The sequence below is a fragment of the Sorex fumeus genome, unplaced genomic scaffold, assembly GCF_029834395.1.
Source record: "Sorex fumeus unplaced genomic scaffold, SorFum_2.1 ptg000064l, whole genome shotgun sequence".
Classification (NCBI taxonomy): domain Eukaryota; kingdom Metazoa; phylum Chordata; class Mammalia; order Eulipotyphla; family Soricidae; genus Sorex; species Sorex fumeus.
Window position 1 is genome coordinate 1960729 of NW_026606121.1, and position 25830 is coordinate 1986558.

Below are 25830 nucleotides of genomic sequence, written 5' to 3' on the forward strand. Positions count from 1 at the left end.
CCTCCACAAGAGGCAAATAACAATAACAATGAAACCTCAGGATGTTTACGAACCCAACTCAGATCTGTCACGGATGCAGAGCTGCAGCATGGCAGAAGCAAATGTCCTAATCAGGAGGGGAGCCCTGTACCGGGAACGCCATGCTCGGAGGCTCAAAGCGTACAGAGACTGCTTGGAAGATGCCCATTCGGAAAATCCACTTCCACGTAACCATTTCCCAGTTACGCTATATAATCAGGGGAGCCCTTGCAACTCTCCTGGCTAATGCTGATGGCAGCAGGTCTCCGTTCCACTCAGGTAAACTGAGTCTTTCCCGTTTTCTTAGGGTCTGTAACTGTAGTCCCTGGAGCTCCTGCTCCCGTGCACAGAGACAGACCAAACACCCAAACACGACCCACAGCCAAAGCCTCGTGCTTGTTCTTTCCTGTCCCATCAGGGAAAAGTGTTGCCCAAACACCCTTTAAGTGAAGCCAGGCAGTCCCTGCTTCACGTAAGAGAACACTGAGGCTAGAGCAATAGCACAGCGGAGCACAGCGGGGAGGGTGTTTGCCTTGCACACGGTCAACCCGGGTTCAACCCCCAGCATCTCATAAAGTCTCCCGAGCACTGCCAGGAGTAATTCCTGAGTGCAGAGCCAGGAGTAACCCCTGTGCATTGCCAGGTGCAACCCAAAAAGCAAAGAGAGAAAGAGAGGGGGGGGAGAGAGAGAGAGAAAGAGAGAGAGAGAGAGAGAACACAGGCTTCTCCTGAATGGGAATCAGCAAAGAAGCAGAGACAACAAGCAAGATACTTGCTGCAGAGAACACGAACGGGAGCAGTGTGCCGTATGCCTAACGGAATCACTGCCAAATGGACATTTTACTTGTGGAGTATGTCCTTGGGAATTCTAAGAACCAGTAATCTTTTAATGTCCCTACCACTTCCCACTGCATGACTAACCATAATAACAGAAGACTGGGAATAGCCAACAGTGGGCAAATGAGGGTCACAGACTGATGTCCCCCAGCTCTGCAATGCAGCAGCCCTTCCTGAACTCACAGGGACCCTGCGGGGCGGGAGGAGTTGTAAACTGGAAATGGGTACACATCCCTGCTAACTACAAATGCACTGCATCTCTGTAAGGGCATACAGGAAACTCAGTACTGTCTCCAGAAGGGATTGAGTGCTTCACAGCACCCCTCTGACACTCATGGGAGGTCTCGTCAATCTGGGGCTTTCTCGTGGAGCACGTCTTACCATCATCTGATCACAGAACTTGTCATTGAAGGAGTTGGGGAAGAGCCTGGTGACGGAGGTCAGGCGGTTGACCACGTTGAGGGTCAGGCTGCGGTAGTCGCCCAGCATCATTAGCAGGGGCCGCATGTGCGTGTGGATCTGGTCCACCTCGATGGTGGCGCCTTCTAGAAACTGTCGGAAAAGAGGAGGCAGGAAAGAAAAACAGGCAAGAGAACATACTTTATAATACACAGCAACTTATATTTGACTTCACCAGCAAATTCTTTCGCGCGCGCGCGTGTGTGTGGTTTGTGGAAAAGCTGAATAACATAATCTAGAAGTTTCTAATAAAATGAGTCACTACATCCACCCTTCCTCCGTTCTGAGGTGCTGACTGAGCACAGGCCTGACTTCTACCCTGAGTCCAGGCTGTGGCCTCCCTTATGCTTAGTTTTTATCTTTTGCTTTTTGGGTCACACCCGGTGATGCTCAGGGGTTACTCCTGGCTCTGCACTCAAGAATTACTCCTGGAAGTACTCGGGGGACCATATGGGATACTGGGAATCAAACCCGCATCGGGCGACATGCAAGGCACACGCCCTCCCCACTGTGCTATCTCTCCGGCCCCTTCGTGCTATTTTAAAAGGTTTGAGATTCTGGACTGAGGCGTCACAGCCAGCCAACGCCTAGTTGATGGGTGCTCAGGAGCTACTTATGAGGTATTAGGGGACCATGGAGTGCCAGGGACCCAACCTGGGCCGCCCAAGGCCTCGTGCAGAGGCGACAGGCAACCCACCTTCCTCATGCAGGCCTCTCCAGCCTCCTGGAGCTCACTGTTGGTGGAGTTCAGGGCCTTGAAGAGGGCGGCGATGATCTTCTCTCGGGACTGAGGCAGGTAATTACAGGCAGCAAGTGCATCTGCAGGAGAGAAGCCAGGAAGATTTCAGCATCACTAACCTGAAAAATATGTCAGCAACTTCCATATCTAAAGACCAGCCCACGGGAACCGGGGACGCTGGTGGTGGGGAATGTGCGCTGGTGAAGGGACAGGTGTTGGAACACCTAGTGACTGAAACCCAATCATGAACAACTTTGTGACTGTGTATCTTACTGTGATTCAATTAAAAAAAAAATTTTTTTTAACTAGACTCAACTTTTGGACAAAAAGTGAATCACTAAGCCTTTATCCTCATACATCTGCAATATTATCCAAGTGAAGTCAACCACCGACTTAATGGCCAGGATAAGCCTCACACTCTCTGACAGGAAAGGCTGCACGAGGAGAGACAGGGAAGCCCCTGAGGCCTGAGGCGAGAGCATGCCGACCTCTGGGCCCATCAGCCCAGGTGAGAACATACCGACCTCTGGGCTCGTCAGGCCAGGCGAGAGGACACGGCTGGTGACAAACACCAAGAGATGAGGGAGTAAAGGCTCTGGAAAGGCCGATCCTCTTAGGAAAAAGGCCCCTCATAGATGCGGGTGACAATTAAGAGAGCACTCTAGCAGGAATAATGCCTGCCTTCACTGATGGAATGTGTGAGAATCTCTTCAGAGAAAGAGACGCGGGAAGCTGCCAGCTCTGCCACAGGGCGGCGTGCCATGTTAAAGCCCTGGGCCATCCTCAGACTTGGGTTTCGAGCCCGTCTCTCAGCGCCCCTCAGCACCAAGGTAATACTATGTTAAATTATTAAGTGTGTGAGAATCAACAAAGCAAGAAACTACAAAAAAAAAAAAACTATCACACCCACCACCTGGCCCCCTGGCGCCGTGTAATCCCATCAGCGGCCAAGACTCAGGGACTATAAAATCCAGATCCCGGACGAGAACAGTGCAGTCTTCTGCCCCCGCGCCTGGGTGTTCCTTCCCGGGGCCCCTTGGAGGGAAGCGGGTTGAGCTTTCCTCCCCGCCCCGACCAGGGCTCCGGCAGCCGAAGACCTCCAGGACCAGCCACCACCATGCTGAGACCACTCTCCGCACACATGAAGGTACTGGCAGAGGGACAAAGCCACGCGGGTTCCGGGGCCGAGACCTCCAAGCCTACTCGGATTGGAGTCGAGCATCTTCCACCCAGATCCTCCAAATTCCAGTAGGCGGGGGTCACACCCACCACCTGGCCCCCTGGCGCCGTGTAATCCCATCAGCGGCCAAGACTCAGAGACTATAAAATCCAGATCCCGGAACCGTGCGACCGCATTCGCGGCCGCGCGACATCTTATCAAAACTTTTTTTTATGACATCTTATTGTCTCATTCCTACTTTGGACAAACTTGCAGGCTATTGAATGTAGCCTGCCCACAGGGCAGAGTCTGGCAAACTCCCCATGGCCTACCAAATATGCCAAATACCAGTAACAATGATGGGTCTCATTCTCCTAAAGAGCCTTGAATATAATCTCAGGGCTAGGATGAAAGAGACGTTACTGGGGCCTGCTCGAGGCAATCGACGAATAACAGGATGATGAAACGAAAATGAAAATTAAAATTAAAAAGAAAAAAATAGGGCCTAACTTTTTCTAAGTGAAGGCAAGACCTAGTGTATTTTCTACTCAGCAGGATGCTAAACAGTAACACCGAACGGTCCTAATGAAAATGTGCAAGAGACTTCTCAAATACCCCAGGGAGACAGCCCAAAGGACTAGAGCACATGCTTCGTGTGCCAGAGTCCCAGGTTTGACCCCCCAACACCGCACCTGAGAGCAATGCCCCACGCTCTGGGCTAAGGAGTAGGCCCTGAGCACCTCGGGGACAATTCAAAACCCAACCCCCAAGCGCTTCTGAATCTCTGTATCTACAAAGACTAGTACCTCTCAGGACACTTGGGTCAGATAAAAAACATCCTACGTTGACAGCTCTCTTCAACAATAATAAGGTTTAACAACAAGATATATAATACTTCTCTCAAACGAGCAGTAAGAACAGTCTGCAGACTGACCGCAGTGCCTCCCAGCACGCGGTAGGGGACCGTGGGCCGGGCACCTGCAGACAGCTTGTTTCCGGAAGGGGAGTGGGCCAGGGAGGCCCGAGAGCTGGGGTGCATGGAGGCTTAAGACATTTGTGAGTACGCTGAAACATGCACACTCCACTCACGGCTCCCGCCCGAGCAGGGGCCACAGAACAGCCTTCTCTACCCAAGAAGGACTCTGGGCCCCAATCCTTCCCTGAAGCCCTCAACAAGAATGCTTTGGTCCATCCCCCTCCTCCCCACCCCCAGCCCTCCACCACCATCCCGAGAGGCCAGAAAGAGAGACATGAAGATGGCAAGCCTGGCGGCGTCGGGGCCCACTAGGCATCCCCACAGGACTCACTCAGGGCAGCGATGCGTAGGGGCACGAGCGACGGCAGGCTCTTGTAGCACGGCAGCTTGGTGAGCGCCGAGTCCTCGGCCTCGCACAGGTTCAGCAGCTAAGGGAGAGAACCACATCCAGATTGCTCCGACCAGGTGCAATGACTCGGTAGGAAAGAGGACACCAGCTTGACACTGATGACGCTGCCACACCAACCACAAACTTAACTTAAATACTACAGAACTGCAGCATTGCCGTGGGACTACCTTTCTTGTTGGAAGATACACTCAATTTAATCCTTCAGCCAGGGAGAGCCCCCAGCAGGCTGGAGCACGGATGGTACAGCAGAGTCCGCACCACAAGGTCCCTGAAGCACCCCCAGGAGCAATCCCCAGACTGAGCACTGAGATAGGAGCAGCCTGAGCACCACCACGGGTGCAGCCCCAAAATAAAACCAAGAAGAAAGTTTTCCATAATTGGAAATTCAGATTCAGGGTGGACCAGGAAGAATTTGCTTCCTTATAATTTCTGCCTCCGGCTGAACACTGCCTCTAGAAGTACGATTTAGATCTCATAAAAGTCTCAAACTGAGACTGTCTGCCAGACCCAATCCTTAGTACTCTGAGAGTGATGCTCGTGATCTGTTTGATTTCTGTCCGTCATCGTGTGGACACCAGCCCACCCGGGGCGCTGACAGGGAAGCCACGTGGCACTGAGGACCCACTCACGCCGCCTGAGGAAAAGCAGAACCAGGCGAGCCACAAGCAGGCCAGTGCAGGACCACTGTCTGGGAAGGTACAGCAAGGGACCAAGGTTAGGGTTCCAGCCTCCTGGCCTGTGGCTTCAGGGGAGAATCCAACTCTAACATTCAGTTCTCTGCAGCTTCAAAATGCAGGAAACTGCTCGCCAGGCTTCCCAGAAGCCCTCAGAGACACCTGTGGGTGGCTCAAGTGTTACTACCAACAGCCTTATGCGCCCGGTGCCAGTCTCAGTCTGATGCCAGGGGACACCGGGTGGCGGGAACAGAAGGGACAGGCTGAGAGGCTGAGCAGGCCCTGAAGAGTCGTCAGTGCCTGGGGCTGGACTTAGGGCCGTGCCTCTGGGGTCTCTGCCCACCCTACCCATCCCAGAGGCAACATCCCGTGCCGGGAGCCGCGTCCTTTCCTGCACTGAGTGGGCAGCAGCCTGTGCGCCTACCTCTGTGTAGAACACCTTGTGCTCCACCACGTTGAGGTCCATGGTGAAGAGGCGCGGCTGCAGCGTGGTGCAAAAGGTGTTGCCCTCCATGAGGCCGATCTGCGCGTTGGCCGGCTGGTGCCGCAGCAGGTGCTTCTTAGGAGGGACCATGTCCTGGAGCACCTGGGAGGCCAGGAGGGAACACCACTGACCAGCAGCCCTCGGGGAGCAAAGCCCTTTCATCGTCAGAGTCCAGAAGGCGGCCAGGACAGTGGCCGGAGCAGGGAGCCCCGCCCCTCCAGCCAGCCACAGTGACAAGCCCCTTGGAGTGCCGAGCCTGAGCCCACGCACCCCCCGCTCACCTCCTTGTGGGGCTCCATGATGACCGTCACACTCTTGCCGGTGACCTGGGCCAGCACCTGCAGCGAGTGCATGGCCTGCTTCCTCACCGTGGAGTTGGGGGACGTGACCTCCCGCACCAGGTCGTGCGTCACATGGTGGAAGGACTTCTCCTGGGCCGCCACGATGTCCTCGGCCCGCTCCTCGTCCTTCAGGGGGGTCGCACAGCGCATCAGGAGCTGCTCCAGCGTGGTCTTGGCCATGGCCACGGCCCCATTGGACACCTGCAGGGCCAGGGACTCCTCAGGGTGTGGGCAGGAAGGGCCCCCCCCCATACACACACTGTCCGAGGGGACAGCCACCCCCCCCCCACGGTCCCCGGGGAACACAGCCCAGCAGGCCGCCTCTACATCCCTGCTCCCTGAGTACCTTCTTACTGGGGATTCCTGTTAGCCATACGGGAAACCAACTGGGGGAGTGAGACAGGACCCTCAAGCCCCAGACTGACTGGCCTGGCCCCGCCCCCTGCCCCCAGCGTCCAGCTAAGCTGCAGCTGAGTCACACAGAAACTCCCACAGCACATGATTCCCGCCCTCTGCAGACACAGAACAGAATCCTGGCTCGGGGATGGGGGACCGGGGACGAGGTGGAGGCCCTAGGGAGCGTCCGGTGGGCAGAGCCGACCTGCAACGTCTCCCACTGACCTCATCCCAGGCAAGCGGGCGGGCTGGCCGCGTCTACCCACCTCCCCTGTCAGGTCCATCATGACGAAGAGCAGCGCCTTGAGGAACGTCTGCTGGTTCTGCAGCACCCAGGTGAGCGGCAGCCGCTCCATGAGGAACTTGATGGACACCACGCCGCCCAGCTTAGCGTACCAGGCCTGCTCGTAGCAGCAGGCGCACAGGCGCTCCACGATGTAGGAGAAGAGGGGCAGCTGGCACGCCTGGGGGGAGACACCCAACGGTGTGACCAGGGAATGTTCTAGTACAACGGGACCGGGGAAAGATCAAGAATGATCACGCGGTGGCCATCCCCCCAGGCCTCCTTACCCTCTCCTTAGAGCCCAGGATGATGCTCGCGACATCGAATATCACGGCCAGGGCCACCTCCCCGATCTTGCACAGCTCCTTCTCCTCGTAGGCCATGCAGATGGCGATAGCGTCGATGAGGACCAGGGGGTCCATCCCCTTGGACCCGTTCTCCTCACTGTGGAACATGGCGGTGCTGGGCTGGCCGCCCACCTGGTAGCACGGCAGCAGGAAAGGACCTGTGGGCGGAGCAGGGCAGAAGGCATGAGGGGAAGCACACACACCCTGAGCACTGGCTGCAGAGCATGGGGGGAGCGGCCCCAAATGCAGGCCCCTGGAGAATATCAATGGTGTAGCGACCCCAGACTACGCCAGAGGTTGCAAATATCCAGCCGCTACTTGTCATGGGGGAAAAAAAAAGAGAGCCAAGTGCATGACAAAGCGTATACTTAATGTATCTTATTTAATATGATACCGTTTAATATCATATACTGTTCAACAAACAGCAGTAACTTACAACTTACTATGAAATAGTACCCGGACTCCCCCTCAGTGAGTACAACAGAGTATCGCTCATTTGCATCAACAGAAAGGAAGGAATGAGACGAAAATGAGAGGAGCTGCCCAGTCGGCCTCGGGCCCCACTCACCACACTGCTGGGCCACTGCCACCATGGTGTAGTGACGGATCAGGCTGGCCACGAAGGGCAGCGCACTGGGCCGGAGGTCCTTGATGACCGCAGACATGAAGGCCCCAGTCAGCGCCTGCTCGAACGTCTTCCGGGCGGGAGTGTCCTGCGCTTTGTAGCGGTGGGAGATGATGACATTCGGGATGGTCTTTTCCGTGAAACTGCAAGACAAAGTCAAATCGCTCGAGCGGACACTTCCTGCACTCTCGAACCTGCCCCTCCCCCTGCAGACAGGGCTGTGAGAGTCTCTGCTTCCATTTCAGCAGCCTCTGGCCTTGAGTTGCAAAGGGCCCTGGAGAGATGCCCAGGGCTGGGAAACCCGCCTGCCGAGGGCACCAGGCACGAGCCGGGGCCACAAGGGAGGGCAGCACATCAGCACTTTCAAAATAATTTTTTTTTTTTAACTTTCTGGGTCATACCCAGCGATGCTCAGGGGTTTCTCCTGGCTCTGCACTCGGAAATCTCTCCTGGCAGTGCTCGGGGAACCATATGGGATGCTGGAGATTGAACCTGGGTTGGCTGCATGCAAGGCAAACGCCCTCCATGCTGTACTATCATTCCAGTCCTCAAAATGATTTTGTCTTAATGAAGTTGATACTAGAATGAAAGTTGTTTTAGTCAAGTTGACGTCCTGATCTTCTGTAATCACATAATCCAAGTGAAGTCTCCGAAAGCCAAAGAAATAACTCGATTACAAAAGAGGAATAAAGAAAAGCTTAAAAGGCAGCTAGCTCCACAACCCTGTTCTACGCTGAGGAGTCAGTTCCAGCTACGGAACCGGGGGAACCAAAAGATCCAGCAAGGCATCGCCTCCCAGAGGATCAACTGAGACGCGGGTTGGGGGCAGGGGACTGAGTGACAGACACCAGGACAAGGAATGGTTGCTCTGGAGCAAGCTGCAGAGAAGAGAAACCTCAATGACCCAAAACCCACCAGGGTTTTCTGCACCTCAGGCACCAGGTACGGAGGCCCTGACCTGCCAGGTGCAGACACATCTACAGACGGACACCCCGTCCACAGCACTGCTCCCTCGCAGCCACTGTTCAGATGCCCAGACTAACCGAGTCCGTTAGCATCGTGGCTAATGCTTCCCGGTGCTCCCCAGTGCTCCCGGCTCCCCCATAAGAAAGGCAACTCCGACTTCAGCCAAGAAAACTGCAGCCTGAGAAGTCACGTGCTGTACTCGATTCCTGCTGCATCATCCCCCACCTCCTGCTCTGGTCACTGTCTCCTGCTGTGCCCACGGGTGGGAGATCCTAGGCTGCTTCCCAATTTCCTCCTGCAAACACAGCCTGGCCCCTGGAGTGGCGGTGTCACTGCCCTTCCCTCCTGAGGCTGTCCTGGAGCTGACTTGGTGCCTGCAGCCCACTGGCTGCTGCCGTCAGCCCCTTCCCTGCCAGGCTGCAGGAGGCAGGGTCATGCGCTCTGCCCCCCCCCCAGGGGCAGTGACTGCACAGAAAGGCAGAGGCGTCCTTCCAGAGACAGGCTTGAGGGGCCAAAGGGGCAGGGCATACCAGCCCACGCCATTCACAAATCTGAGCAGCCACACCCAATGGATGTGGCTCAAAGGCCATGTTGTCACTGACATGAAATGCTAGAAAAGGCAAATTCAGAGATAAACGTAGCCAGGGAGTTGGGTGGGCCAGGGCGTCACTGACATCTGCCAGGGAAACGAGTCCCACCCGGTCCCTGCAGACCCCAAATCATGAAGACAGAGGCCCAGACTGCCCGCAGTCTGAGACACTTGGCCTGCAGCCCTCCCGATGCCAGTGGCGTGAAGGACAAAGGGGACCCTCTCGTCTCAATTCTCCTTCTCTGCTTCAGTCACACCAGAGATTCTCAATAATATTGCTCTTGGGGCTGGAGCAATAGCACAGCAGGTAGGGTGTTTGCCTTGCATGCGACCGACCTGGGTTTGATTCCTAGCATCCCATATGGTCCCTTGAGCACCGCCAGGAGTAACTCCTGAGTGCATGAGTCAGGCATGAGTCAGGAGTGCAACACCGGGTGTGACTCAAAAAGGAAAAAAAAAAATAAATGAATGAAAAAAAAATAATAATATCGCTCTTGCCAAGAATCAACTTTTGGGGGCTGGATCAATAGCATAGCGGGTACGGCATTTGCCTTGCGTGTGGCTGACCCAGGTTCAATTCCCAGCATCCCATATGGTCCCCTGAGTACCGCCAGGAGTAATTCCTGTGGCATGAGCCAGGAGTAACCCCCCCCCCCCCCGCCGCAAAAAAAAAAGAAGCAACTTTTGTCTGACACCCCACAGTAATGATCCAAAACAGAAAACTTGAATGCTAAGACCTGAAACCATAAAACTCCATGGGAAAAAACATGCCATAAGCAACAGGATTGTAGCCTCAGTGCTAACTCTGGGTAGTCTCCCACAGCAAGGGAAACAAAGGCAGAAAGGCACGACACAAGAAAAGGCCAACCCGAGCAGGCGCTGATCAGTGCATCATGCATCGTGTGAGGGACTCTCTCAGTATCTGTGGGGGCACACCCAGCAGTGCTCAGGGCTTACTCCTGGCTCTGTGCTTAGCGGGGGACCCTACGGGGTGCCTGAGATCGAATCCAGGACAAATGCCCTCCCTGCTGTTCTACGGCTCCGGTGCCAATCGAGCCCATTTTGCACAGGTTACACCTAGTGTAAGGGAGCCTGTGTCTGAATTCCGTGCAGACCCAGTTCTCCTTCCTACTGAGTTGGCCGAGTGGAGGTCTACACGCTGCCACAGTCCCTGTGGACGCGTCCATCTGTGCTCACGCTCCAAGGTCCTTCTAACATCCACACTAACTTGACAGATGCTGAGACATCTGTCTCACTGCAGGGCTCACTACAGACAAGAAAGGCGAGACACCCCCACACCTCCGAGAGTGAGCAGAGGGGCGAAGAGCAAGGCCGTGAACTGCCAAATACTCCCACTAACACAGCCCAACCCCCAGGAGCCCTTGCAGCCCTGGATCCTCCCCGCCCCCCCGCACCCCTCCCCCAGGCTCCACCCCACGCACTTGGGGTGTGCCAGGAGCTGGTAGAGTGCGTGCTTATTGTCCTCCAGGCTCATCATGGCCACCAGGAAGCACTTGATCACCTCCCACGCCTGCCGCCGGTAGTAGGGCTCCGTGTTGGCACTTTTCAGGCAGTCCAGGGCAGTCTCAATGGCCTAGAACAAAGCAACACGAAGGCGCGAGTCAAACCCCGGAGCAGAAACATGCGGTGCCTCCCCTGTGGAGCCACAGGTCTCTGGCAAGAAGCTGCTGACATATCAGCTGCTCCCACCATGAAGCGGCGTGAACGGTGGCGGCTCCTTCAAAAGTGTCCCCAGGGTCCCGGGTACCTTCTCCATTGGGAGCTGAAGAGATGCTTTACAGTCAGAAAACTCCACGGTGATGCTCGGGCCTTGGACTTCAGTCACGACGTAGTGCAGCTTCTGGGACTCCTTCAGCATCTTCCGGTTGCTGCCACCAAACTTGCCCAGGACGCGGTAGGCCACATGGGAGATGCTGTCAGCGGGGTTCCGCAATGTGCGCCACAGGGCCTGGGACGAGGCATGTCGGGTCAGGTCCCCCCATGCGACACAGCCCAGCGGACGCAGAGCAAGAATCAAGTAAGGCAGAACTAGGCAGTGGACGCTCGACCCCCCCCCCCCGCCCTCGCCCCCACAGGCTCCCTCCTGGGGGAGATCCTGCTCTGGGCCTGAGGCACAGTCCCCAAGAAAGTTTGTCATCACAGAAAATGCACAAATAAACAAAAGCGGCTCCGATGCTCCTGAAAAATGGCAGTCCGTGCATTAGAAAGATCAGCGTTCGGCAATGGATTGATCAGGCATACACACCTTAGAGCAACATGAAGGGAGATGCAATCTGCTAGTAAAATCCCTGTGCCTGGGTCAGTTAACAAGTTCTAAGGTTTTTATTTCCATTTTTAAGCTATATATATAACCTACAGCACGAAGCTATCTCAGACACGGCACACCTCACGTTAGAAAGGATGGTGAGAAAATGGGGATCCCTGCATGAGGGAACTGAAGAACCTGCACCTGTCCTCACGGTTGCATGCTGCCTACACAGCCGCGCGGCCCACCTGCTGTCTCACACCCCAACGACCCTAAGTCCTCCAGGGCCCACAGCAGCTGGCCTGTTTCCTAAACCACCTTCTGTACAAGATTTCATTTTAAAACTTTTCTCTGAAGGAAAACTCAACTTTCACAGACATTCCTGAAGCACCGGTACCTTATCTCACCCGATTTCCGCAACCCCCTCCCCCCTCAGGCAGGAGCAGGGAGGCAACTCCCAACAGGGGCCCCAGTACAGACAGTCTACGCCTACTACAGTCACTAAGAAAGATGTCAGGGCCAGACGAGAGCGGGGAGGGCCGACCAGGTTGGTCCCCGGCATCCCACAGAGTTCCCAGAGCACCGCCTGTAGTGATACCTGAGCGCAGAGCCAGGAGTATCTCCAAGCAGCATTAGGTGTGAGCCAGAAAAAAGGAAGCAATTTTTAAAAATGAAATTAAGAAAGCAGAAAGTGAAGGAAAGTGCTGGTCTCTGTTCAATCTAAGCCCTAAGGAATAGAAATTCTGAAGTATTTTCCCAAACCGCCTCCTTGGTCTGCTGGTCCCCTTGGGCTGAGCTGGGCAGCTCCCCCTCGCCTTAGGAGTTTGTGCTTCCTTAGATAAAAGACAGCCAAGGGCGGCCACCTAAATAACCACAACACCATTTTTTTTCTTTTTGGGTCACACCCAGCAATGCATAGGGATTATTCCTGGCTCGTGCACTCAGGAATCACTCCTGGCGGTGCTCAGGGGACCATATGGGATACTGGGAATCGAACCAGGGTCAGCCATGTGCCAGGCAAATGCCCTCCCCACTGTGCTATTGCTCCAGCCCCACCACAACAGCATTAATAGCCATCGCAGGCAATCAACTTAGCAAGGCACATAAAGGCAGGCAAAGCCTCAAAACAAAGACTTCAGCAGACCCTCCTTAGGTCTGTTCCAGGCCGAAGCTCAGGAGGAACCCGCAAGCGGCCCCTTACCCTGGCGGGGAGTGGCGCCAGGGGCCCATGGGTACTCAGGGGTAGGCACACGCACCTGCATGAGCTCCGCACGCACTGGCTGAATGTGGTCATAGAGGAAGTCGGGCTGCAGGTTGTCCACGCACAGCTCCAGGGTCCGCAGGCCTTGGCTGACCAGCGTCTGCGAGCCGTTGAGGGCGGACACCAAGGGGTCCATCAGCATGGGCAGGTAGGGCAGGAGCGAGCTGAGGCGCACGGGCACCGTCAGGCAGAGCTCCACGAAGAGGTCCTTCATGTGCTGCTTGTGCAGGCCGCTCTGCAGCATGTTCAGCCCTGCGGGGGGAGGGGAGAGTGGCTCACGGCCTCCCACACATGGTCAGCCTGGGTCACAGCATCGCCTGTCAGGACAGACTCCCGGCCAGCCATACCCGGAACCCCCGTGTCTGTCACACTCAGTGGCGAGAACAAGGCTGCCCTTGATCACTATGATTTAAGCTACTATAGCACTGTGGCACTGTCCTTCCACTGTTCATCGATTTGCTCAAGCGGGCTCAGTACCGTCTCCATTGTGAGACTTTGTTGTTACTGTGTTTGGCAAATTGAATATGTCACGGGTAGCTTCCCAGGCTTTGCCATGCGGGCGAGATACTCTCGGTAGCTTGCCAGGCTTTCCGAGAGGGGCAGGGGAATCGAACCCAGCTCGGGCGGGCCAGCCACGCACAAGGCAAATGCCCAATCTCCTACAAATCAGTCCGTTCCATCTAAACCCTGAGACCCGAGCACAAGGCACTCAGTTCCTGCTTGGGGTGTCAACCATGCACCTTGGCAGTCTGCCAGGAGGCTGCGATTCAAGTCGATGCTCTAAAGTAAATTTAGCATTTTAACCCAGTTTTGCTTCTGATTTGTAAGAATGGGAGACCATGCTTCTAGAGCATGACCGAGCATCTAGCGCGTGCTCCTTCCCATCCTGATCCTCTTGTCATATCAGGACCTGCCCCCGAATCACCGGGTCCTAAGTAGCTGCAGACAAAGAGAGCTGGGGAGAGAGAGGAGCCATTAAGGAGGGTACAGCGGAGCCATGACACCGGACTCGGGTGCTAAAGTGGACAAGACAAAGGCCAAGATCAGGTGCAGAGGGGGACTACTGAAGGTGCTGAGGAGAAGGAAGCTGGCAGCAGTGCAGAACTGCAGGATACAGCTGACTGGGCAGAGGATCCCGCAGGAATGAAGACGGGGCTGCTGCCAGGCAATGTCTGACCATGGTCCCCCGCAGCACCTCCAGCCATGTGGCACTGGAATACAGGAGCATCTCCCAGGAGTTCCTGGGTAAACAGGTAACAAATTGCGTCCTTGAAAAGAATTTGAGAAAAAAAAAAAACACACAGAAGAGGGTTTGGTTCCGCCAGCAGGTTAACCTGTACCCATGGGACGAGTGCATCAGCAGCCTGACGGTGCCTTCAGGCGTCCTGACACCCCCAAATTTCTGCTGTGCTTTTGGCCAGACCACAACAATTTTGGACCAAGTTTCCCAAGAAACTAAACAGCCCAAAGTTAGATATGTTCCGGGAGTCAAGCCCACTGAACCACCTCCCGCTCAGCTATACAAGCTCATTTATCAGCCTTGCTTCAGAGACCCATAAATAAGTCTTGAAAGAGATCAAAAGAAGCAGGTCATGTAGGACCCACGCATGGCTGAATAGATGGGGTTAAACAGGGTGGGGGCAGAGAGGCAAAAAAGTATAGTCGAAGTGACATCTGCACTTGTTTGTCCACTGCAGCACTGTTTACAATAGCCAGAATCTGAAAAAAAACCTGAGTGCCTGAGAACAGATGACTGGTTAAAGAAACTTGGGTACATCTACACAATGGAGTACTATGCAGCTGTTAGAAAAGATGAAGTCATGGAATTTATATACAAGTGGTACTACGTGGAAAGTATCATGCTAAGCGAAATGAGTCAGAAAGAGAGGGACAGACAGAGAAAGATTGCATTCATCTGGGGAACATAAAATAACAAAATAGGAGTCTGACACCCAAGAATAGCCGAGATAAGTACCAGGAGGTTTACTCCATGGCTTGGAGGCCAGCCACACATGCTAGGGGAAAAGACAGCTCAGACAGAGAAGGGAGCACCAAATAAAAGGTGTTGGGAGGATCCTCCCAGGATGGGAGATGTATGCTGAAAGTAGACTATAGACCGAACATGATTGCCACTCAGTGCCTCTTTTGCAAACCACAGCACCCAAAAGGAGAGAACAAAAGGGAATGTCCTGCCACAGAGGTAGGGTGGGATGAGGGTGAAGGGGATGGGAGGGATACTGGGATCATTGGTGATGGAGAATGGGCACTGGTAGAGGGATGGGTACTCTATCACTGTATAACTGAAACCCAAGCACAAAAATTTGTAAGTCTACAACTGTACCTCATGGTGTCTCACTAATAAACATTAAATAAATAAATAGAGTGGGGGGATGGGCTGGCCTAGTGCCCACTCAAGCAGAGCCCCGGCAGCCGCTTGCTTGCACAATCCAAAACCACCACCATACCCCCGGGCCTGACTCCACTGTCTCAGGAGACATAATCTACTGAAAATTCTGGTATGCAGGTTTCGTGACAGAAATCTCCAGGCTTTCTTAGGGCTGGGATGGGTTACCTCCCCCAAACTCCCTGTACTTTCAGAAGCCTCGGCAGTCACATCCACATTCCAAAGCGGCCACCCAATTAAAAAGCTGCTCCAGCCTAACTGTCCCAAGAAAAATACTGAATGACCTGAACAGACACCATGACTTCTTAGCACCTCTTAGTATTGCAAACCATGATGCACAAAAGGAAAAGGAGAGAAAGAGAGCAAGAAGGAAAGTGCTTCCCATAGAGGGAGGCTAGGGGTGGGGGGTGGGGGGTGGGGGATGGTGGTGAAGGGAAATGGAGGACACTGGTGGTGGGAAATGTACACCGGTGGAGGATGGGTGTTGGATACCTGTATGGCCAAAATCCATTTATGAACAGCTTTGTAATGGTCTATCTCAAAGATACTCAATTTAAAAATAGAATTTTAAAAAGTAATGTGGAGCAAGAGCACAGGGGGTAGGGCGTTTGCCCTGCAAGCGGCCAATATGGCCAACATGAGTTCGATTCCTCCGCCCCTCTCGGAGAGCCCAGCAAGCTACCGAGAGTATCTCACCCACATGGCAAAGCCTGGCAAGCTCCCCGTGATGTGTTCAATATGCCAAACACAATAACATCTGTCACAATGGAGACGTTACTGGGCCCACTCGAACAAATCGATGAACAACGGGAGGACAGTGACAGTGACAGTGAATGTGGAGTTCACGGCCACTTCAGTCAGCTTAATCAGTGGCTGAATAAACGGCAGTACTCCTACATTAAAAAAAAAAAGAAAGAAAGAAAAAGAAAAAAATAATTCTTTTCCATGAGCTCATCTCCACAAAAAATACTCATGTGACTGTTTCTTCATTGTTGCTCCTGTTGTGGGACCAGGATGACCGTGGCAGTGCTCAGGCCACACCTCAGAAAGAAGGAGGGTGTTCCTATTCAGTACACAATTCAGAAGCACCCGCTGGCCTTAAGATCTCCTTTAGATATATATCTATAAAGCCATTTCTAGTTGTTTCAGAATTGCAGGGTCCTGGTAATTAATTGCACAACTAAGCAACTAAATTAAAACACAAACTTATAAACTAGCTCCACAACTTGGTTTCCTGCTTCTGCTCTGAGTCTCTTTCAAGCTCAGGGATCCTTCTGCTTACCAGACTAGAAATCGTGGCCTAGATTTTCTTACAAATGCGACAACAGTGACAAGTCCTAACCCAAGTTAACTGAAACCTTGTAATTCCCACTCACATCAGAGAAGGGAAGGAAGATTCCTCCCAGAAAAGGAGGAAATCCTCCTGGGGGCTTCTGCCTTTCATGACCATGGGACGGGGAGGGACACACACATACCCACCGCCCATCAAGCCCCTCACCAGTGCAGAGGACAAACCCAGCAACCAAGGGAAGGGTGGCCGGCCCCATGCACGCAGAAAGACTAGGGGCAACCCGCACGCTGTTCTGACCTTGCAGGAGGTTGGGCAGGAGAGGCAGAAACTCCTGATACAGGAGGTCATGGCTGCCCCCGCCAATGGAGCGGAACAGGGCTCGGAGCAGCAGGAAGTAGTTGTACGGTTCTTTGGCGGTCTGGGCGAGCTCCATGGAGCTGTTCACAATCTTGTGCAGGTGAGGCTGCAAGGCGGGAGAGATGGTCACCGACTCTGAGTGATGAGGGGTCGGAGTATCACACAGAAACGGAAGGCAATTCTGACGAACTCATTGCAAAATCAAAAACGAGACCTTAATAACTTTTCACTCCAAATTAAGTATCCTTAAAATAAATGAGTGACGGGCCAGAGCGACAGCACAGTGGGTAGGACGTTTGCCTTGCACGCGGCTGACCCGGGTTTGATCTCCGGCACGCCATATGGTCCCCCAAGCACTGCCAGGAGTAATTCCTGAGTGCAAAGCCAGGAGGAACCCCTGAGCATTGCTGGGTGTGATCCAAAAAGCCAAAAAAAAAAAAAAAAAAAAAAAAGAGTGACACACATATCCCTGTAAGGGGCTCCAGAAACTCTCAGCAACACTCCCGACAGCTCATCTGGACTGCTACCATCAGCTGAACCGGACGTAATGTTGGCAGAAATGGATTCATCTGACCTACTGAGTTATGCAGATACAGATTACAATAAATAGAACTTATCTTAGATAACTTTCATGTTAACACAAAAGTTGGCTAAGGTTGCTGACTGCTAAATAACTGAAAAGGCTGGAAGCCACAGACCATGGACTACAGAAACTTTCCATCACTGAAAAAGAGCTCTTCTATCTTGAAAATGTCCTTTTGGTGACTATATTCAACTTTCAGTAATAATTAAAATACCCTGCCATAAGTGAACTGGGGACTGGGCTGGGGACCACCTCAGTGGTGCTAGGGCAAGGAGTACCATGTGGTGCCCAGTGGGGGTGGAGGGTGGCCACACGCACGCAAATTCCTTAACCCTGTGCTATCTCTGGCCCCTGCGCGTGCATTTTTGTAGAGTTTTTGTTCTGCCATCTGCTGGTTCTAGTTCTGCAGTAGGTCAATTAGGCCGCATCTGTCCTCCAGGGAGGGTTCTAGGAGTCAGTTCCTCTTTGCTGCCTAAAAAAGCAACATGAATTGAATAAAATCTATGATTTAATGGAAGAAAATCCACAATAGTCCTCCTAAAAAAGATGTTTATGGGTCACCCTAGTAGAAGGAACAGAAAGAAACGAAATTAAAGCCGGAGACGAGCTACTGACAGGAACTCCTTGCAAGCGAGGCCATCTGTCCCTCCTGGGACTTGGAGAGGGACACATACCCTCTGCTGGGGGGTCGGGTCAAATGCAGGCCTCACAGGCCAACCACGTGGCCTGTCGCCCGTCACATCTTTGCTCTTGAATAGAGACCTCCCAGCAGTGCCTGGGAACAGGGCCCTGGGGGAGCCACCTGGCGGGTGGGCACAACCTCAGCCCACACCCAAAGGCGTGGGTCGGACACAGCAGCCACCCTCCATGGGATTGATGGGTCAGAACTGGGACTCTGCCAAGCGTCCTCTGGCCCTATTTTTTTTTTTTTTTGCATACAGTAATACAAGGGCTCCTATCTGTACAACTGAGAAAAAGAAATTGAGTCCTGTTTCTTCGGGGGGACAGGAACACACCCCGTGAACCCCAGGGGCAACCCGTGAGAATATTCCGAGGATACTAAATGGTATCTGGGATCGAAGCAGGTCAGCTACCTGCAAGGTAAGCACCTTCATCCCTGGACCAGGCACCAAGAAACTGAGTTTAAAAAGAAAACCAGTGCTAGTACAGCAAATGGCAATTTAGTGACTATATGAGAGTTCTGAAGTTTGTCTTTTAATCATCACATAAGTTAAGCTCTACTCACAAACACCTAAAATTTATTTTTACACGAAAGCCATATTTGTTGCAGATATTTCTTTTTGCTGCTGTTGCAAATATTTCTTAAAAAGCACTTTACACTAGAAAGTGAGCTTCCATATGAACCCTCAACACCACTTGTGGAAATATATCCAAAGAGTGCAAAAAAGCACAGTAGAAATGACATCTGCACCTTTATATTCATTGCAACACTGTTCACAACAGCCAGAATATGGAAACAACCCGACTGCCCGAGAACAGTCGACTGGTTAAAGAAACTTTGGTACACCTACACAATGGAATACTATGCAGCTGTTGGAAAGATTAAGTCTTATATGAAATGGAATTTGCTTATAAGTGGATGGACATGGAGAGTATCATGCTAAGTGAAATGAGTCAGAAAGAGATGGACAGACTTAGAATGACTGCACTCATTTGTGGAATATAAAATAACATGAGACTGACATCTAAGAACAGTAGACACAAAGGCCAAGAATACTGCTCCATAGTTGGAAGCCTGTCTCATGAGCTGGGGAGACGGCAGCTGGGATAGAGAGGGGATCGCTAAATCGATGATTGGAGGGATCGTTCGGGATGGGAGATGTGCGCTGAAAATAGATAAAGGACCAAATGTGAGAGCCTCTCAGTGTCTATATTGCAAACCATAATGCCTAAAAGTAGAGAGAGATAATATGGGGGAAATTGTCTGCCATGAAGGCAGGGGGAGGGTAGAGGTGGGGGGAGGGGGATACTGGGGACATTGGTGGTGGAGAATGTGCACTGGTGGAGGGAAGGGTGTTCAATCATTGTATGAATGAAACTCAAACATGAAAGCTCTGTAACTGTATTTCACGGTGATTCAATAAGAGAAACTTTTTAAAACTTAAAAAAAAAGCACTTTGCAACACAGAAAGCGTTGCTCCCTATTCTGCTCAGAAATGAAAACAAACATTATCCACCACCTGCAGGAACACAAAGTACTACTTCACATCCAGTCGAGCATTACCTTCAGCATTTGTTCATTTTCAGCTGCGAAGAGGGAAACTGAGCCAAAGACCAGCTTGAAGAGCTTAAGGTACAGGTTGGAGAGCTCCACGTTGGAGCCCATCTCGGGCAGGCGGTCCAGGAGGTACTCCACCAGGATCGTAGCGAACAGCGCAGAGGTAGTAGGGTTGGCCAAGAAGGAGTTGGCAACAATCTGTTGGAGAAAAAGACACTCCTGTGACAAAACGAAGGCTTTCCCCCAGCAGCTTCAAGAAAAACAAAGTTTTATTTCCTTTTTGTCTGGAGATCATGCCCAGCAGTGCTCAGGGCTTGCTCTTGCCAATATTCGGGGACCATATGCAAAGGTGCTAGGACTGAACTGGGGTCGGCCACATGCCAGGCAAAAAAAAAAAGTCATAGACTTTCCAAAAATGTACAAGCAAACTACTATAGACACCCCAGAAATTAGTTACCCAACCAGAGAAAAATGGTGAAATACACTGACAAAAGACTGAGAGAAGGAGTTTGCTTAAAGCAGAGGATCCGCTACTTTATCCTTAGGATCAAATACCAACAGCGGACACTGAACATAGGTAACTCACAGGAATGAGAAAACCAGCTCAAAGCATCTTAATCTTTTGGAAAAAAACCTTTTGAATATATGAACTAATAAATAAAATAATAAAAAAAAATATGAACTAATACTTTCCTAAAATAAAAAATATGGACTAATACTTTCCTAAAATTCTTACATTATTGAGAAAACTCTTCCAAGTAAGGGGAAACCAGGTATTCATAACACAAAGGAGTTTCCTTTTCTCATAGACGACTCCCACGGGCCACTCCCAGGCTCCCAGGAGGCCCGGGCCCAGCTGCCTGGGCGGCCATCAGGGATATGCTTGGCTGTGCTCAGGAGGCCATGAGCAAATTGCGAGGCACCCGGCAATCTCCCTGGCCCTCAACAAGTATTTTTAAGTTGACATGGGCAAAAATGCAAGAAATACCTGAAGAGCGTAATTTTTGGAGATTCTTTCCACCATGTAAGGAACTGTCGTTTGAAAGATTTCCTTAAATGTTAAGGGATTCATCATTGTAAACACTCCAGCAAAGTGTTCCAACACTTCCTTCTCTTCCTTCATTCTAACAGTCTGGCAGTTTGCTACGCGAATGTATGTCTGTCCATTTCCTGCTATCTGGACCTAGGGTGGGGGGAGAAATAAAAACAAAACCCAAGGTCAGTGAATTGAAACCCACAATCTCTGAACACACTCAAAACAACCTGATGACAAGAAGATGTAAGTGGCCCAGCTTTTCAAATTCTAGCTGCTCCTTCATTTCAGAAATCACTTGTAGCACAAAAAAAAAAAAACAACTGAATCTTATGTTTCTACTGCATAGCATGTACACCACTCCCCAGACAAAACATATGCTCATCACGAACTGTTCTCACTGTTCTCACATGTAAGTCCCTGACATGTCACAGAGTAGAAACAAATGTGTGCATGAAACCCGTTACAAACCATAACACCCAAAAGGAGACTGTAAAAGGGAATGTGCCTGCCACAGAGGCGGCGGTGGGGGCGTGGGGGTGGAGGGGGTGGGAGGAGGGATATACTGAGAACATTGGTGGTGGAAAATGGGCACTGGTGGAGGGATGGGTACTCAATTATTTTATGACTGAAACGTAATCACAAAAGTTTGTAAATCTATAACTAGATCTCACAGTAATGCACTAAAAAAAGACATAAGGAAATGGAAAAAAAAAGAAAAAGAAATCCCACCAGATGGAGAAGGAAGCACCAAGTAAAGGGTGTTGGGAAGATCCTCTCAGGATGCGAGATGCATGCTCAAAGTAGACTATAGACCAAACATGACTGCCACCCAATACCTCTTTTGCAAAGCACAACACCCAATAGGAGAGAAAAAACAAAAGGGAATGCCCAGCCACAGGGATGGAGGGATGGGAGGGATACTAGGATCATTGATGGGGGAGAATGGGCACTGGTGGAGGGATGGGTACTTGATCACTGTATAACTGAAACCCAGGCACAAAAATTTGTTAAGTCTACAACTGTACCTCATGGTGTTTCACTAATAAAAATTAAAGAAAAAAGAAAAAGAAACCAGCTGCGTGGTCCACACAGCAGGCTTCTCAGTGTCTGCTCGCTCAGAGCCCAGCCGGGGGGAGTCGTCTCTCCGGCCAGCACAGGGAGCCCCCTTACCTGATAAATATCCAAAGCCTGCATTGCGTACTTCACAAGTTTTATGTATATCTGAGTCTCTTTGGGTTGTAACTGCTTGTTGGGAATGAACTGGGCTTCTGGAAGAGAAACGATACGTTAAGTGGCGGGCCCGCCCCCCCCCCCCGCGACACCCCCCGTGTGAGCGGCACATGAGAGGGGCGCTCGGGAGCAGGATTACCTCCAGGTGCTTTGCACGACGTGATCCCCCACGTGATGGTCTTCACGCCACAGACCAGGGTCTTCACCAGACTGCGGCAGTCTGTGACCTGGAAAGTCTGCTTGTCCTCCTTGTCCTTTTCGCCTTGCTTCTCGAAGGGAGGCACAGGGGCTGGAGTCACAGGGGTGGCGGGGGTCGGGGGCGGCGGCGGGGGCGGTGCGGGGGCAGGCACAGGGGCGGGAGAGGGGGCAGGGCCAGGAGCTGCGGGGGCAGTGGGCACACCGGGCAGAGCAGCGTCCACGCCTCCCAGCTCCGACTGAGGCTTGCACTTCTTAAAAATGGCAGCGAGCTGGTAGCGCGCAATCGTGTGGAACTTCAGAACAAAGACCTGCAGGGAGAGCAGCCGTGTGACCCCTCGGGCCCGGCCTGCAGAAGACTGGGACGGAGAGGAGAGCGACAGGCTCCTGCCGACACCCGAGGGGCTTCTGCAACGCCTCCCACTCTCCTCGCACAGGCTCGGGACAGTGAGGCCAGGCCTCCTGCCCCGTGTCCTCCACACACTGCCCCTGGCCTAGGGCGGCCGTTCCCCACCCCGCCCGCTCTCCAGGAAGCAGCTCTGCAGAGAACAAGCCCCAGGCGGGCCGGAGGGGTCTGTGTCCTTCCTGCCCACTCTGTGACCCTCCCAGCCGAGACTGACCAGGCTAGCAGGCAGAGAGGGGACACCGGCTTCCCAAAGACACTGACTGATAAGCACAGCCCTCCCCCTCCCCCACCCCCCCAGCCTGGGCCCCGCCGGGAGTGGCACCTCCAGCATCCGCATGAGGACGTCCCTGCCGTTGCCACTCTCCTGCTCACTCTTGGAGCGGATACAGTCCACCAGGTTGAGCAGCAGCTTGCAGGACATCGTCTGGATGCTGCTGGGCAGGGACTCGTCATCGATGTTCTTGGCGAAGAGCTGGACGGCGAGGGAGAGGTCGCCAAGGGGTAGGTGCTGCCGGACGTGGTGCACGAGGTCAGCCAGCGTGCTGTAGGCGAGGGGCCTGTGGGCAGAGACCCCGCTAGTGTGCGCCCCACCCTAGCCCCCCACACCCCCGAGGGGGGGGGGGCGCTGTTTCTGGTCCCGTCTCCCCCGCCAAAATGGCGAGGTGCCGTCCTTCTTTCTAAACCGCAGAGTAAGCTTCCTGCGAACCACGGCGTGTCCGCCTGGCCAGGCACAGGTGGGTTTGGTTAGCACGGTCCTCCCGTTGTTCATCGATTTGCTCAAGCGGCCCCAGTAATGTCTCCATCGTGAGACTTGTTGTTACTGTGTTTGGCATATTGAATACGTCACGGGTAGTTTGCCAGGCTTTGCCGTGCGGGCGAGATACTCTCAGTAGTTTGCCGGGCTCTCTGAGAGGGATGGAAGAATTGAACCTGGCGGGCCGGCTGCGCGCAAGGCAAACGCCCTACCACTGTGCTATCGCTGGCTGCGACTGGGCGGGTTTGGTACTCCAGATGAACACCGTGTGACAGGGAAGCCTATGCGTGGTCACCAACTCAGACGTTGGCCGTGTCCGGGATACACAGCCACGTGCCAGGACACAGAGTGAGGACAAGGGGCACCACAGCAGCAAAGCAAACAGACCCTGCCCTCGGGAATTACAGGAGGAGGAACATGAGGCATGTTAGGCGGGCGTGAGCACAGCCAGGACAGCCCCGCGCTAACCAAGGTCAGAAAGAGCACAGGACGCCGCCCAGGGAGGACAAGAACCCGAGTGGCAGCGGCCAGCGCAGAGCTGACCACACAGCAGAGCTGCCGTGGGCTGGGCAAAAGTCTGGGTTTGGTCTGAGGGCAACCAAGTGCAGGGGCCGTCAAGGAGCCGCAGGATCTCATGGGCGACCCTGGTTCAAACCCCCACACTAGAACCACCACAAGACCAGGGGCCACCCCTGAGCACAGGGCAGGAACACCTGGGCACCCATTCTGGATGTGGGGGAAATGAAGAAAAAATGAAGAAAAAAAAAAATGAAGAAAAAAAAAAAAAACGGGCTGGAGCGAAAGCACAGTGAGTAGGGCGTTTGCCTTGCAATGCACGCGGCCAACCCGGGTTCAATTCCCAGCAACCCATATGGTCCCCTGAGCACCGCCAGGGGTAATTTCTGAGTGCGAAGTCAAGAGTAACCCCTGTGCATTGTCGGGTGTGACTCCTCCCAAAAAAAAAATTAAAAAGGAAAAAAAAGGCAAACAAACAACAAGCAAATACAATCAGCCATAGTTTTTTTTTTCTTTTTTCTTTTTGGATCACACCCAGCAATGCACAGAGGTTACTTCTGACTCTGCACTCAGGAGTTACTCCTGGCGGTGCTCAGGGGACTATATGGGATGCTGGGAATCGAACCCAGGTCAGCCGGGTGCAAGGCAAACACCCTACCCGCTGTGCTATCTCTCCAGCCCCAGCCATAGTTTTAAATCTCCCGTGTATAATCAGTTTTCTCCCCTCTTTATTCTTGGTGGATTATCAAATACTCCTTTTATCAAAAAAAGATGCATTTATTTTATAGAAAGCAAAATGCTGTCAGAGCAACTGCCTATGACTTACAGCAGAACAACTACTCTAATTTCTCCCTTTAAAATATGACAAACAGTTAAAAAAAAAAGAAGAAGAAAAAGCAAGCAAAGGCATGTCTCCAGCAGGGCTCAAGGCGCCAGTTGACCCACACCGAAGTGTGGCCCCCAACAATCAACAAAGGTGAATAAGGTACAAAGGAGCGGCAGGACAGTGGGCTGGGAGCTGGCCTTGCACGCGGCTGACACAATTCACAGCACCCACGCCCCCCTCCCCCGTATGGTCCCCGAGCCAGGAGTGACCCCAAAAGCATAGCAGGAGAAAGGCCTGGAACCGCTCAAGGCCTTTCAGAAAGTTCTGCGGTTTCAAATGGCATCAGGAGAGACTTAAAGACTAGCCAGCATTTTCCCTGAAATCCGCGTTGTCGCGTTCAGGAGCAGCGGCCCGAGGGATCTTGCCTCGTACCTGAGGGTCTCCCGAGCGGTGTAGCCGGCGCCGATCAGCACGGATTCGTCAAACAGCTTGTCCATGCAAGGAATGAACTCTGGAACACAAACAGCCATCGGGTGTCACCAGCTCAAGGGCACGGCACCGTGCAACCCCCGGAGGCCTGGGAAGTGCAGGAGCCCCCGAGCCAGGCTCCACAGGGAGAGGAGTGACCCCCGCCCACTCCTCAGCTCTCCCACTCCTGCAGCTAGCACCCCAGGAATGACCCTCGAGCACCTAGCCTGCAGCCGCTCCTGAGCACGGCGAGTGGGGCCCAAACCCAAAGTAACAGAACAGGACAGCCAAGACTGTGTGGGCCATGGCTGAGGACAGTCAGGGAAGCCGGCGGTCTGTCCTCCTCCAGGCCCACCTGTCGAGTGACACAATCCACCCACGGTCACAACATTCGGTGTTGCAGCAGGTGGTGCATGAGCAGAAAAGAACTGAGCTTCATGGCCCAGAGAGAATCCGCCCCAGTAAATCTCCCAACACACATCCCCGCGCCCAGACCTGAGCAGGAGGCACCCTCCCACGAGTCCCACCACTTGACGTCAACTGTCTCTACAACTCTGTGCTGGTCCATTAGGGGAAAGCAAGAGGCCACCCCCGCCCTCAGCCCCCATCGAGGCAGCTCCCAGCACTCTCGGAGGTCAGGGGCCCCCACTCCTGCCAGAGGCACCCTGGAAAGTCCCACGGATCGGCGGTGGAAGG

General features: G+C 53.1%; 1 protein-coding gene across 1 annotated transcript in view; it reads right to left on the reverse strand.

Moving 5' to 3' along the window:
* The window catches only part of TRRAP (transformation/transcription domain associated protein), an 87308-nt gene that overhangs the window by 41201 nt on the left and 20277 nt on the right, over nt 1-25830 (reverse strand). Inside the window, exons 13-30 of the mRNA XM_056128491.1 lie at nt 25099-25177; nt 22893-23127; nt 22109-22475; nt 21910-22007; nt 20692-20886; nt 19710-19901; nt 16822-16987; nt 12825-13081; nt 11071-11271; nt 10745-10896; nt 7691-7890; nt 7063-7280; nt 6759-6956; nt 6037-6297; nt 5696-5857; nt 4520-4616; nt 2012-2133; nt 1237-1407 (exon numbers count right to left, since the gene is read on the reverse strand). Of these exons, the coding sequence (XP_055984466.1) occupies nt 1237-1407; nt 2012-2133; nt 4520-4616; nt 5696-5857; nt 6037-6297; nt 6759-6956; nt 7063-7280; nt 7691-7890; nt 10745-10896; nt 11071-11271; nt 12825-13081; nt 16822-16987; nt 19710-19901; nt 20692-20886; nt 21910-22007; nt 22109-22475; nt 22893-23127; nt 25099-25177 (3371 nt within the window). The remainder of the gene's footprint in view (nt 1-1236; nt 1408-2011; nt 2134-4519; nt 4617-5695; nt 5858-6036; nt 6298-6758; nt 6957-7062; nt 7281-7690; nt 7891-10744; nt 10897-11070; nt 11272-12824; nt 13082-16821; nt 16988-19709; nt 19902-20691; nt 20887-21909; nt 22008-22108; nt 22476-22892; nt 23128-25098; nt 25178-25830) is intronic.